This window comes from Meriones unguiculatus, chromosome 2 (assembly GCF_030254825.1).
Source record: "Meriones unguiculatus strain TT.TT164.6M chromosome 2, Bangor_MerUng_6.1, whole genome shotgun sequence".
In the NCBI taxonomy this organism is placed as follows: Eukaryota; Metazoa; Chordata; class Mammalia; order Rodentia; family Muridae; genus Meriones; species Meriones unguiculatus.
The window spans coordinates 130,206,318-130,219,266 of NC_083350.1; the positions used below are offsets into that span (position 1 = coordinate 130,206,318).

Sequence of the window (12,949 nt, forward strand, 5' to 3'; positions counted from 1 at the left end):
AATGAGGACAGAGTTATCAAATGTTATTAGATATCGACTGTGAGAGCAAAGATTAGAAACTCATATAGGCCAGGCACGGAAACTCATAACTATAATGCCTACACTCAGGGGCCTGAGACAGGATGATCCCAAGTTTGAGCCAAGCCTGAATCAAGTGAGTTCTAGGGCAGCTGGGGAGACCCTGTCTCAACAAAAGAACACCAATTGTTTTCTCTTTAGAAACCCTCATCTAACCACGTATGGACGGGACCTAGGCTCACCTGGGTCCACCTATGCACCCAATGGGCAGCTTGGCCTTCATGTGCATGCCCTAGTACAGGGAGCAGGGGCTGTCTCTGACAAGGGTTCTGTTTCATGCTTTTTGCTCACTTCCCCCTGGCGGGTCTGTCTTGCCAGACCACTGTGGAAGAAGATTCGCTCAGTCCTGATGAGGCCTGATGTGTGGGGATGGGCTGGGGGGCTCCCCCTTTTCTGAGGGGTAAGGGAGGGAGCGTGGGACCAGGAGGGGATGAGGGAGGGGGCTACAATTGGGAAGTAAAGTGAATAAACAAATTAAAAAAAAAAAAAAAAGAAACCCCTCATCTAAGAGCAGTTGCTCCATTACTCACACACTGAAAAATTCATGCAGAAACGTATTTACACAGTGCAGAATAAGCTCTGGATAGTCATAAACTAAAACTAATGCAATAGGAACACCTAAACCTGTAAGAATTATGGCATGCCACTATAGATACCAGGGTTCTTTAAAGACTACAAAAAAAAAAAAAAAAAGATGATTTCTCTACAGTTAAAAGTAGAAAGTCAAACTCATAACTCACCTTCTGTCTGTTTGGATGGGTTGCTGGTTTCTTGTGGGTGGTGGTTAACTCTCTCTTCATTTATAGGGCCTGACTCCAGTTTTAGGATTAAGACTTCTAAGTCAGACATGACAGCGACATACCCAACACAAAAAGAAATCTCAACAGGAGTGATATTATCTATGTGTATAATTAATGAATAGTCAAAGTCCAACACTGAGAACTCATTAATGACCACATACTTCAAAGTAAATAAGACTAACTTATTTGTACATCCAACAAGTAGATCTCCTTTCACAGGACAGCATGAAATGCACAAAGGCGCCTCAGACATTGGCATTTCAATTATAGACATCTGGTCTCTAAGGCTTTCACAGAGAGATGCCTCCACATTGTGCCCAACCATTCGAATGCATACACGGGAGTTTTCAGTCCTCTTGCTCCTCCAATTCACGTAAGCACGAAGGAATACAGCTTTGTTTTTCTCTTCAATTGCTACCAAATAGTCTCCTAAAAAGGAAGGAAGACTGAGTTTGGAATTTGGAATGAGAAACTCAACCACTTACTTTTCTGCCTGAAAATGGAAGGCATAACAGAACACATGGATCACTGAATCAGAGAAGGAACAAAGATGAGCTCCCAGTGACTGAATCTGAGGTGTCTTTTAAGTCACATCAGCCATGGAGGTTCTAAAGTACAGTCTCTTCCCATCTTAGTGTCTTTTAACAACTTAGGGTTTCTCTGTGTAGCTTGGCTGTCCTGGACTCACTTTGTAGACCAGACTGGCCTCAAACTTTGTAGACCAGTCTGCCTGCCTCCGCCTCCAAGTATTGAGATTAAAGGCATGCGCCACTACAACTCATTTCTTTGTAAACCTCATGTTTTAAACATTTATTTATCATTTTACACAGTATTCTGCCTGCATGTGCCCCTGTAAGCCAGAAGAGGGTGCCAATCTCACTATAGATGGTTGTGAGCCACCATTTGGGTGCTGGGAATTGAACTCAGGACCTCTGGAAGAGCAGCCAGTGCTCTTAACCTCTGAGCTATCTCTCTAGCCCCGTTTCTTTGTTTTTACATTTTACTCTATTAAATCTTATCACAGTTGAAACTGTATAACTCTAGTAAAGCTCTACTGACTAAGTTGCAGCAATACTAGTGTAACTTTTAAAAATTCAGGTGAGACTTAAGAAACTCTGAATTTAGCAGAATTAATATTTGATATTTCGTTTCTGTCCTACAGAAATCACAATCCTCAAAAGTAGGATAAAGTCAGCAATAACCAAATAAAATATAAATCCAAGTTAATCTTTTAACTGGTTGATTATATGGAATTGTGTTAGCTGTAAAAGGAACATTTGTTACACCAAAATGGTTAAATACAAAATAAAAACATAATGACCTCCCCCTTCAGTCTCATCCTAAGGGCTAATGTTCACAGAGTTTGCTGTGTGACCTTCAGAACACTTTCTCTCATAGAAACATGGGTCACAGAAAGCTTTTTGTCTTTTTTAAGCACCACATTAAATCTACGTAACGATTTGCAATTTTTAAATTCGTGTTTAACTCAATAATCACATTTTATTGTAACGGTGTGCTATAACTATACTAACTGTTATTATGCTTGTTTTATGAATTAACAGCTGCCACACCCACACCAGTGTCGCCATAGTAGCATAAGCTACAGGGTGGGGGATATGATTTCCCCAGAAATAATGCCCCCTGGAAGGTCCCTGGCAAACTCATCCCACTTGGAAAAGAGACGTGTTCTGAGATTTCTACGCTTCTTCAGTTGTGGCTCTGGGGCTGGAATAATGAATTCTCTGATCTTTCTCTGTGACACCTGAAACAGCACAACTAACTTTATAAAGAAATTTATTATTAGTAGATTGTTAAAGGCTTTAATAAAAATAAGTTTAAGGAAAGTAATGAATTAGATTTAGTATTAATAGGCATTAAGAATAGTGAAATAATAATAGGCTCCTTCTTAAGAAATAATAGCATGAGAGGTGCAACTGGCGGGAGTTTCCCCCTCCCTTCAGTGCCTTGTTCCTAGAGAAGATCATAAATCTTGGGCTGGACATATGGGAGGAGGGTTAACAAAGGTGTAGTTAGATTTTGATATAGAGAGGGACTTTGGCAGGCATCTGACTTAGCTCCTGACTTTCCTCTTCATTGGTTAGCAATAATGAAACTATATTTGAGGTTTCTTTTCCTTTGTTTGCTCTGATCAAAAAGTTTTTAGGCCAAGATTATTCGTGGGTACTGCTTTATGTTTGACTGCATTTTGAGTTAAAATGTAAACTTTGTATTCTTGGTAAAAGTCTGAATGTTCTGGGAAGTATGCCAATTTTAAGGTGACTTTAGTGAAATCATTATAAAAATACTAGCTTGATTTCAGTAAAGTTGCAGCAGAGTCAAAACCATCAAGGTGTCTGTCTGTCAATTCTTCGCCGAAATCGTGTCTTCCTGTCTAAAGCCTTGTTCTCCCTCGGACGACGGGAGCCCGACTGGGCCAGTCCGTGGCAAACACAACCTCAAGCATACAGGTTAGCGGCCTCCTTGTGGGGGAGGAAATCTAAGTAACTACACAGCAGAAACATAAGACAGAAACCACAGTTATTTAAACAATGAATAAATCTTTTCCTCCAGACTGATAGATGGCTACCCACCATCCCTGTTAACATATGTAAGATAACTTACATAAATATGCCATAGATATTTATTAATTCCCCTATCAGTGTGGGTATGAGGGGACAGGGAGATGAGTGGTGTTGGAGGGCATGGTGTGGGGCTCACACACAAAAAAAATCAATAAAAAGGTAAAGGGGAAAATATTTCCTTATTAGTGTATGCCAAATAATTGATATATACTAATGCAGGGAATTACCACCATATTTTATTCTGTAACATATAAGCATATGCTTATATAATTACTTGGAGATTTGTTTTACGTTGGGACACAGACCAAGTGCATTTTAAACTCACTACATAGCCCAGGAAGTCCTCAAGCTTGCTGAGATCCTCCTGCCCTGGCCTCTTGAGTGCCCGAAATTATGCCATCATTCCCATCTACTCTATAATACTTTTAAAAGAACAACTACACTCTATAGGTTAGGGGTATGTCACTGTGACTTTAATGTCGTGGATGTTTGGGTTATTGATAGGTAAACACGCTTTTGTTAAAATTTCATTGAGGATTCTAGTTTGTCCACACCTGTTAAGTGTCTCATGCAGAACGTGGCCTTTGCCAGGTGGAATTAGCTGAAGTCTGAGGACTCTGAGGTGTATAAATATGACAGCCCAGAGGAAAAAGGCGTGGCTGCTTGGAGGAGGACTGTTTGCTGCTGGTTTGCCCTGCTGCTGTGTTTGCTGTTTGCTGAATTGCTGGTTACCTGGACTTCTGGATGTCTGGACAACTGATATTAGTATTGCCCCTAAAAGTACTCCTACAATCCTACCAGCTGGAATTAGCAGAGAGAACTCTGTCCCCTGTCCCCACTCACCTTTTTTTCCCTCCTACCCGGGGTTGGGGAGTTGCAAGGGAGACAGACACATTTAAAAACCCTAAATAAAGTAGGTTTGTTAAAAAAAAAAAAAAAACAAAACCAAGGTCAACACTTTAATTTGCATTTCCTTGATGATTAGTGATGTGGAACACCTTTTCGTGTGCTTTTGGACATTTGCATGCCTCCTCCAGAAAAATGTTTATTCAAGTCTTTTGCCACATATGCAAAAGACCACTGGGGATGAAATCCAGGGCCTTGTGTGTGCTAGGCAAGCGCTCTACCACTTGGCTATACCCCAGGTCCATTTGCTCATTAGAAAATGTGCTTTTCTATCATTAAGTCACTTTATTATAGGCCTTTACTAAATGTATGATTTACAAATACTTTCCAAATCCTCCAGACAGCTCCTTGCATCTATTGGTAGAACACATGCACAAAAATCTATAATTTTGAGGATGTCCAATTCATCTACTATTTTTTTGTTGCCTATATTTTTTATGTGTCATATTGAAGCTAGTAAATGATATTTAAAACTAAGGATATTTGTTTACTTACAATAATCTTAATCGTGTATCTCTGACTGTATTCTATAAATACAATGTACAATGTCCACATATGAAACAATGTGTCTACGAGTTGTAATACCCATATTGTATTGAATATTGGCTTCCGACGGATGCCTGATTCTGTAGCTATAGCAGCACTTGCTGAGCACGCCTACTTAACAAGGCCCTGAAGCCCAGCTTTAACATTCTCCATAAATCCTTGCAAGATCCCTTCAAGACAAAATCTTTCTTTCTATTTTATAGTTCAGACTCTGAGGCTCAAATTATTAATAGCCACTTGCCTAAGGCAACACCCTCAACAAATGATGGAACTTAAACTTTGGAATCTAGCTAGCCCAAAGCCTTAATCTTCATTCTGCAGACTGTAGGAAAGGGAAGAAAATTCTATAAGGTTCTATATAACATTTAAAGGGAGGACATGACTTTAAAAAATTATGTGTCTAGTACCTCATTAAATATATACCCTGATGATGTTAAAGATTCAAAACTTATCTTCTAAGCTTTTCTCTGTTTTCTCCTTAATGCTCTCGTAATGAACGATTCAGTATTTCAAATAAGAGCACACCTCTGGTTGCTTCTTGTGAGAACACTTCCAACAATGACTAGATCATGAGTTCTGACCTAACAAATGCATTAATCCACTGATAAGTTAAAATTTTAGAGGCTTTAGTGTGTCGGAAGAACTCTGGAGGGGAGTCTGGCTGGAGGGAAGGGGACACTGGTAAGGAAGGTCACTGTTGGGAGAGGGGACATCCGGGAACTTTTATCTCGTGCTAGTCCCTTCCTATTACTGTTCACTTTACTTTCTGGTCACCATGATGTGAGCCTTCCCCGCCATGGTTGACTGAAACCTCTCAAACTATGAGCAACACACATATATATTCTCTCAAGTTGTTTATGGCAGAAATTTGGCCACAGGGACCCCAAGGCTGACTTGCTTATTTCCCACATTTTACAAAAGGAGAAGAGCATTTGGCTGATTAGTAAATGTATATACGAGGGTTCTGGCACCAGATGTACACTAGGGGGAGGGGCATAAAGTAAAACTGCCAATGTGATCACTCTTAGGATATAGTTAAGGGGAAGGTTCTATTTGAAAAGATGAGAGAGGAGAGAGCCAGAAGATCTGGAAGAATCCAGAGCGGAGAGAGAAAGTAGCAAACTGAACATGGGCAGCTGACTGGACATGGCCAGGGCTATGTGCAAGAGATAGAATAGTAGTGGATAGAAAACAGAGAGCACAGTGAGAACAGCTGGGTTATAAGAAGGATGAGTAACTGTGGGGAGGGAGGCCCACGAACTGGAAGGAGTACAGGGTAGAGAAGAAGGTGAGAAGCATAGACTAACATGGACTTTGAAGTAGGTAACAGGTACTTGTGAGTAGGGACTGAGAGAGCCTAGGGGCTACCCTGGACCTTGATATTAATTGGAGAGCCATAGATCCCTTTTGCTAGAGGTAAGGAAAATAAGTCTTTTGGGCAGACACCGACTGGCTTCACATGTTCGCGAAGAATGCTGGCTGGTACCCAGGAGTCCTCCTATAGTCCCAGATGAGCTCATTTCTGGATATCTGAACTGTCTTTTGGAGTTTGGGAACTGAGGTTTCCTTTGGACCTGACAGAAAAAGAAAATGCTTTTCGCCTGGCTAGATCTACAAAACGTTCATAGTTAATATATAAATGCACAGATTATCCTGGTTTTTGACAAAAGTAGATTTGCTACAGCAGACGACACTGGGCACTGAGAACAGAAACCCCAGGTCCACCTATTGAGAATGTAAAAAAGAGGCCAAAGGAGAAATCACAGACAGGTTTTTCTGGACACAGGCACAGCCAGGGGTCAGCTTATTAATGTTTAGTCATGCACGGTTAATAGAAGTTAAACTCGGAAGTTGAAGTTCAATTGTGGACTGAAATCTACCTTTGAGTTGTGTGTCCCATGATGGGAATGCCACCCCACATGACTCCTGAAGTGCTTTAAGGCAGCTAACTTGATTATAAAAGGAGCTTTGTTCTTCACTGTTTCATTAATGAGGTTATCACAGTTTAGTGCTAGCCTGCAGTCAAGTCATCAGCACCCAACCCAGGCCAAGCATTTGCTACACACTCCAGAGAAACCTAACACTGTGTTTCTGAAGGTGTGGCCCAGGATTTTTTTTTTCCAGTGCTTTTTAAAAGATTCCTAGGCACAGGCAGTAGCCATTGCTAGGACCCTAGGAAACAACACAAACGTCAGGCAAGAAAACAAAACAAAACAACAAGACACCCTGTAAAATGCCTGCTCCCTCAAATTTCAGAATAAATGTCTCTTTGAAAGAGTGTGACTAATCATGTAAATATACTGCTTATGTCTTTGTCTTGTACGTACTCGCACTCACAATGTATTTAAGACTTTTTAAAAGTCAGACCAGAACGTGAGGGTTTTAAAGCACCCACAAGTGATAGTGACTTACGCTGGCTGGCTATGATTTGATATCATTTAAGATCGAGCATCCTGTGAGCTTCAGGATATCATTCTCCCTCCTCTTTTGCATGAGGTTTGAGATTTCTTACATTAATTTTTTTGAAGAATCTGGAATAAATGAAACCCAGCCACACGCCTATAATTCAAGATTTGGAGGGGATCAGTCTTTGTTCCCTCCCCATGTGGGGTGTCTGTTTTGACTTCTAGACAAGACACTAAATAACAGAGGGTGACCTTAAATTTCTAACCTCCAGCGTCTACCTCCCAAGCGCTGGAGGACCAGACCTTCCAAGTACCATCTCAGTGCAGAGGATCAGACCCAAGGCTGCAGGCAAACTAAGCAAGCACCCTACCAAGGCACTACAGCTTATCTGTAGTTGCTAGGACAACCGCACAAAGCGCCTTTAGCACTTGACAGCCCCGTAGGCGCAGACCACCAAGCAAGCAAGTCAGGAGAAGCCCCTGACTTTCCTACCCAGAACCCCACCCCAAAGCCGCTCCTCACCGGCTTCGCTGTAGGCCATGCGCAGCACCCTGCCCAGCGTGGAGAAGGCGCAGCGGTGCCGGCACAGCTCTGCGCCCTGGACGGCGAACGCCTCCACCTTGCAGCCCGAAGCCACGAACAGTGCGTCGCACCCGCCGCAGCAGAACTGCTCGGGCTCCCACTGACAGGGGACCACCTGCTGCGACCCAAACGGGTGCAGGTTGTACAGACGCACCATCCCGGCGCCGGGACCGAGAAGAGCGGCTTCCGCGAGCTGGCGAGCCGCTCCGGGTCACGTGAGCGCTGCGACCCCGCCCTAGTACCGCTCCTTAAAGAGGCCTCGAAGGTAGAATGACCTGCACTGTATGTAGGAGGCTGCAGAGAACTTGGGTTCTTCCCTTGAGACTTAACTGCTTCCGGTCTGACGGGTATGTCGACCCTTAAATGTGTAACACTCGGTCATCTGCTGTTTTTGTGCCTTGGTCGTCTTCAGGGCGCCTTAATCATTCATGTCTTCCTGTATAAGATGAAGCTGCAAAACCTGAAGTGGCATATACCGTCCAACTTGGAGGTAAACACACCAGAGTTGTTCTAAAATACCGTGGATTCTACAGCGTTTTTATTGGAAAGGGCAAATCCTTGAAGACCCGTAGCAACAAGATAATGTATTGAAAGAGAGAATCTGTGAAAACATTTCGCAGGTATTTGGCAAGAGATTCCTTTAAACCCTAGATAATAGGGCTAATGGTCAATCTATTGTTCTCATGCGTATCCTATATAGTAGAAACTTGCTGTCAAAACTCCTCTGTTTTGGGAGATGTAATAAACCAGATATAATATTTAACAATTCTAATATATATATGTAATGCATGCGCACATCCATGTATTGGTTGACTGAGGAAAGGAATGCTCCTCTTTTGACACTGGGACAAAACTGAAAAGAGCAAACGTCAGTTCCCATGTAATTTGAATGTAGTTTGACTTTCATGAGGTTCACTCAGTCCTAGAATTGCCCCACCTTTCTATCGATAGCCTCCTTTCCCTTGGTATCATCGCTACACCCAATTCACCCAAGAGCATTTATTTTTAATAGCCACTTTTCAGACTGCCGTGACCATCAGCTGAAAAATGGAAATGTTTGTTCTAGGTCGGTGTTTAGGAGGTAGGGTCCATCATGGAGGAAACTACTTTTTTCTGGGCTGATGAGAAAGCAGAGAGAGGACAATGGCTTTCTCCTTTTGTCCCTTTAATCCAGGATCTCACAACATCGAATGGCAGTACCCATATTCAATTTGTAACTTCCCTCTCCCATTAAACTGTTCTGGAAATGCCCCCACAAACACATTCAGAAGTGTGCCACCTAGGTGATACTAAATCCAGTAAAGTTGATTTAAAAAAATTACTCATTGCGTGAAGGCAACCTGGAGCATATGCTGAATTTCCTTGTTTGTGAGGATCTGCATGTAGAAGACACTCACTTGTCTCCTGTTATAGAAGCAGGGACCAGGGTGACAGACCATCACTTCCCGGGAGAGGCCATTTGTTCTTTAGGGCTACCATGACAAATACGACGTACTGGCTGGCTTCAGCAACAGATTTCTTAATTTTCTTTCTCAGCTCTTGAGCCTGGAAGTCTGATGTCAAGGTGTGAGCAGGCCTGGTTTCTTGAGGCCTCTTGCCTTGGCTTGCAGATGGCCACCTTTCACTGTCTTCACAGGGTTTTTCCTCTATATGTTTCATTCTGGTGTCTCTTCCACTTCATCTAAAGATGCCAGCTCTACTAAAGCCTGCCCATATGACCTGTCTTAAACTCAATTACCCCATAAGGTGTTGTCTGCATTATACTCACATTCTGAGGAAGTGGGGTTTAGGGCTTCAACAGCAATTTAAAATAGATCCATGAATCGCTGAAGAAAGACACCAGACTAAGATGGTATGCAAGAACAAAGGGTGTTTATTCTGCAGAGAATTCCAGTATGCTGGGGTTCACCACCTTCACACAGAAGGTATGTCACAGAAGCAGGCTCACAGGCCGTTTATAGACAGTCAGGGGAATTCCAGGAATGATTAGGTGATCTTTACTTTGATTGTTGGGAAGCTAGCCAAGGGGTACAGGGTCAATCAGGATTGGTCAGGAGCTTAAGGACTTTACAAATCAACTATTAAGTAACTATCTCTAACCCAAGTCAGGTGTGGGGGGTGAGGAGCAATGCTTATTGGCTGCCTGTCAGATGCTCTTAGAAACTGAAATAGAAACTCAAGCCTAGTTAGGTAAAGTTAAAACTCAAGCCTGTCATGAAGTCAGACTGGAATTGAGCCTTCTCATGCTAACACACTTAAACTCAAAAGTGCAAACATTCTGGCTCTAAGTAAGAATGTGTATTGTTTTTAATCTTTGTTTGAGAAGCCTTTTGGAAGGCAAGCACTCCCTTTGTGGATAATTTTTATTTTAATCAGTTGTGTTAAAGGTTTCGACCCTGTATTAGTTACTTACTACTGCTGTGATTAAAACAAGCACTAACAGAAGAAGAAAAAGGAAGAAAGGTAGCTTGTAATTCAAGAGCGAGAATATCTCATTATGGTGGAGAAGACGTAGCAAGAGGCAGTCATGGCAACAGGAGCAGGAAACTAGGTTATTACATTTCATCCACACAGGGGCATGGGAAGTGGGGCCAACTGGGATCACATTTTGGAACATATGCATCTAAGTGGGGGAATTTTCTATAGCAATCATAACAGAATTATGAGGGAGTGGTTTCATCTTGATCTTGTTTTATCACATGATAGCCCAGGCTAGCCTAAAAATTACTGTACTCTCCCTGCCTCAGTTTCCCGAGTAATCAGATCACAGGTACCACCTACCTGCCTTCATATTCTCTTATTTTTTCCCTCAAAATCCCATGATGGGATTTTGTCTGGGATGAATTTGTTGCAGTTACGTTTTTGTTCCACTGCTGTGAGAAGACATCATAACATAGGGAACTTAGAAGAGGAAGAATTGAGTGGGGGCTTGTTTAAGGTTGCTCACAGTTTGAGAGGGTTAGTCCAGTATCAGCATAGCAGTAAGCATGGTGGCAGGCAAGAATGGTGCTGGAAAGAGCTGAGAGTTCACACGTGTTCTGAAAGATACAGGAGGAGAGAGTGAGACTGGCGCTGGCACGGGCTTTTGAAATGTTAAAGCTCCTGATGGTGCATCTCTTCCAATAAGGCCAAACCTCCTCCAACAAGGTCATGCCTCTTAATCCTTCTCAAACAATTCCACTAACTGGTGACTGAGAATTCTAATATATTATCCTATGGGGGCCATTTTCATTCAAACAGCCACATCAGGTCCTGTGTGTATCGACAGAGTCTCTGTGAATTCATATGTGCAACAGTCCTGTTGTTGCCTACAAAATTCTGTTTCCTTGGAGTCACCCACTGCTTCTGGCTCTACAGTCTTTTTGATTCCTCTTCTGCATAGGTCCCTGAGCCTTGAGGGAAAGAGTTTGATAAAAGCATCCCATTTAGGACGGAGTGACCCAAAGCCTCTCACTCTCTGCACATTGTCCAGCTGTGCAGCTTTGTGTTAGTTTCCATCTACTCTAAGGGGAGGCTTTTTATAATGGGAATCGAGCAATGCGTCGATCTAGGGTAGACATCAGTAGACTGAAAGCAGAGACTGAGATGTCTGCTCAGATGTCTTCCACTGCTGAAGCTACTTGGCAGTTCTTTGATACTGCTTTATATACATTGACCTGCTAAGGGAAATAAGGGAGGTCGTCCAGTTCTAACAAATATTGTTAGACAATAATGACCTCTGCTGCTTAGATAAGACCCTATACTAAGAATCAAATGTTTTGGTGCAGGACACTTATCAGAGAAAATAAATACCAGTGAACACTCTGCTCAACTAGACATGCCTCCTTCACACACACACATAGTATCTAGAGTGGAAAACTGAGACTTGGAGTATCAACTACCCAAGTCCAAAGAATCAATCATAACTGAAGAACCTGAGTGGCCCACTTACCCCCACTTTCTCTCTAGAAACGGCCTTTTTTCTCAAGTATGAGTGGCACCTGTGCCCGTCAATAGCTTCTTGTTTCTTTTTCTGGCTCACAAGTGTGAAACTTATTCCTGAATGCCAAACACAAGCAGGTACCTTACCTGAGCCAGAGACGTTGGACCCATCGACACCTTTGGGCTCCAGGATTTGACTTCCCTTGTTGGGTAGAAAGTTAAGTTGAACCGTTAGTTTGGGCAGTTTGACAGATTCTGTTATCATCTTACAAACCGAGGGATGGTGCAAAAGAAAGGTAGTTAGCTAGATCATCTATCTTGACATGCCTCTCCACTATGTCCTGAATTCAAGAGACTTCATGTCAAGTAGTAAAACCGAGGCCCAAGTGTTGTAGTAAATAAATAAAAAAAAATGTTGCACTGTATGATGTTTATTATTATTACCCTCAAGGGGCTATTATTTAACCTGCTGCTATAAATAATAAGACTCAGACACCTGTTAGATTTTATAATTGCCTTATTTACCCTGGGCCAGGCAGATATTTCACCTACACTGGCTCAATAACCTCACAATCCATCTCCCAGTTCCTATCCAGTGCCATCCACCTTAATGTTCCTCATCTGGTCTACTTTCCATCCATAATCCATGGTACTTGCTTGCATTCTTCATCTGGGCCTTTTCATGCTATTATTGGAGTCCTTCCTCTCAGCCTATGTAGTTTTTTTTTTCTCCACACTAACCCATCCTGGCATTCTCCTTCCTCCTTTTTTCCGATGTGACTGTCTCCTGGGATTTTCCTGTCCTCTGCAAGTTTGGAAACCTAAGCCATGCCTACCCTATTCTGCCCTGCCCATGTATAGGCCCTTTAATCAACCAATCAGGTATGTCTTAGGCTTACAAAACAAAGATAATTGTAACCAGATCTTAAAGGCCAGTAACACCTATCAGACCAACCTCTGACATCCAAGTATAACATTAATTGTCCAGGTATGTCTGGTTGGCCTATAACTCCAAAACTGCACTGGTGTTTTAACATTCTCAAAATCAAGTTAATAAAGAATGATGCCAGAGGCTAAATTAAAAGTTTGGGACTACGGATTAGGAATGAAGGCAGGGTACCTCAGTGG

General features: G+C 42.3%; 1 protein-coding gene across 5 annotated transcripts in view; it reads right to left on the bottom strand.

Annotated features, from left to right (window-relative positions):
• Positions 1 to 8,123, bottom strand: part of Hps3 (HPS3 biogenesis of lysosomal organelles complex 2 subunit 1) — a 42,701-nt gene extending 34,578 nt beyond the window's left edge. For 2 of the 5 annotated variants that reach the window (XR_002476437.2, XM_021637860.2), the window contains exons 1-2: positions 7,841 to 8,122; positions 819 to 1,307 (exon numbers count right to left, since the gene is read on the bottom strand). Coding sequence is in view for 3 of the 5 variants with exons in the window: in XM_021637860.2 (XP_021493535.1) it covers positions 819 to 1,307; positions 7,841 to 8,057 (706 nt within the window). In the remaining 2 variants the exon portion in view is untranslated. Of the gene's footprint in view, positions 1 to 818; positions 1,308 to 7,840 lie in introns of those variants that run through there. The other 3 variants (XR_002476438.2, XM_021637858.2, XM_060378127.1) reach the window with 3 other exon arrangements.
• Between the last annotated feature and the right edge of the window lie 4,826 nt (positions 8,124 to 12,949).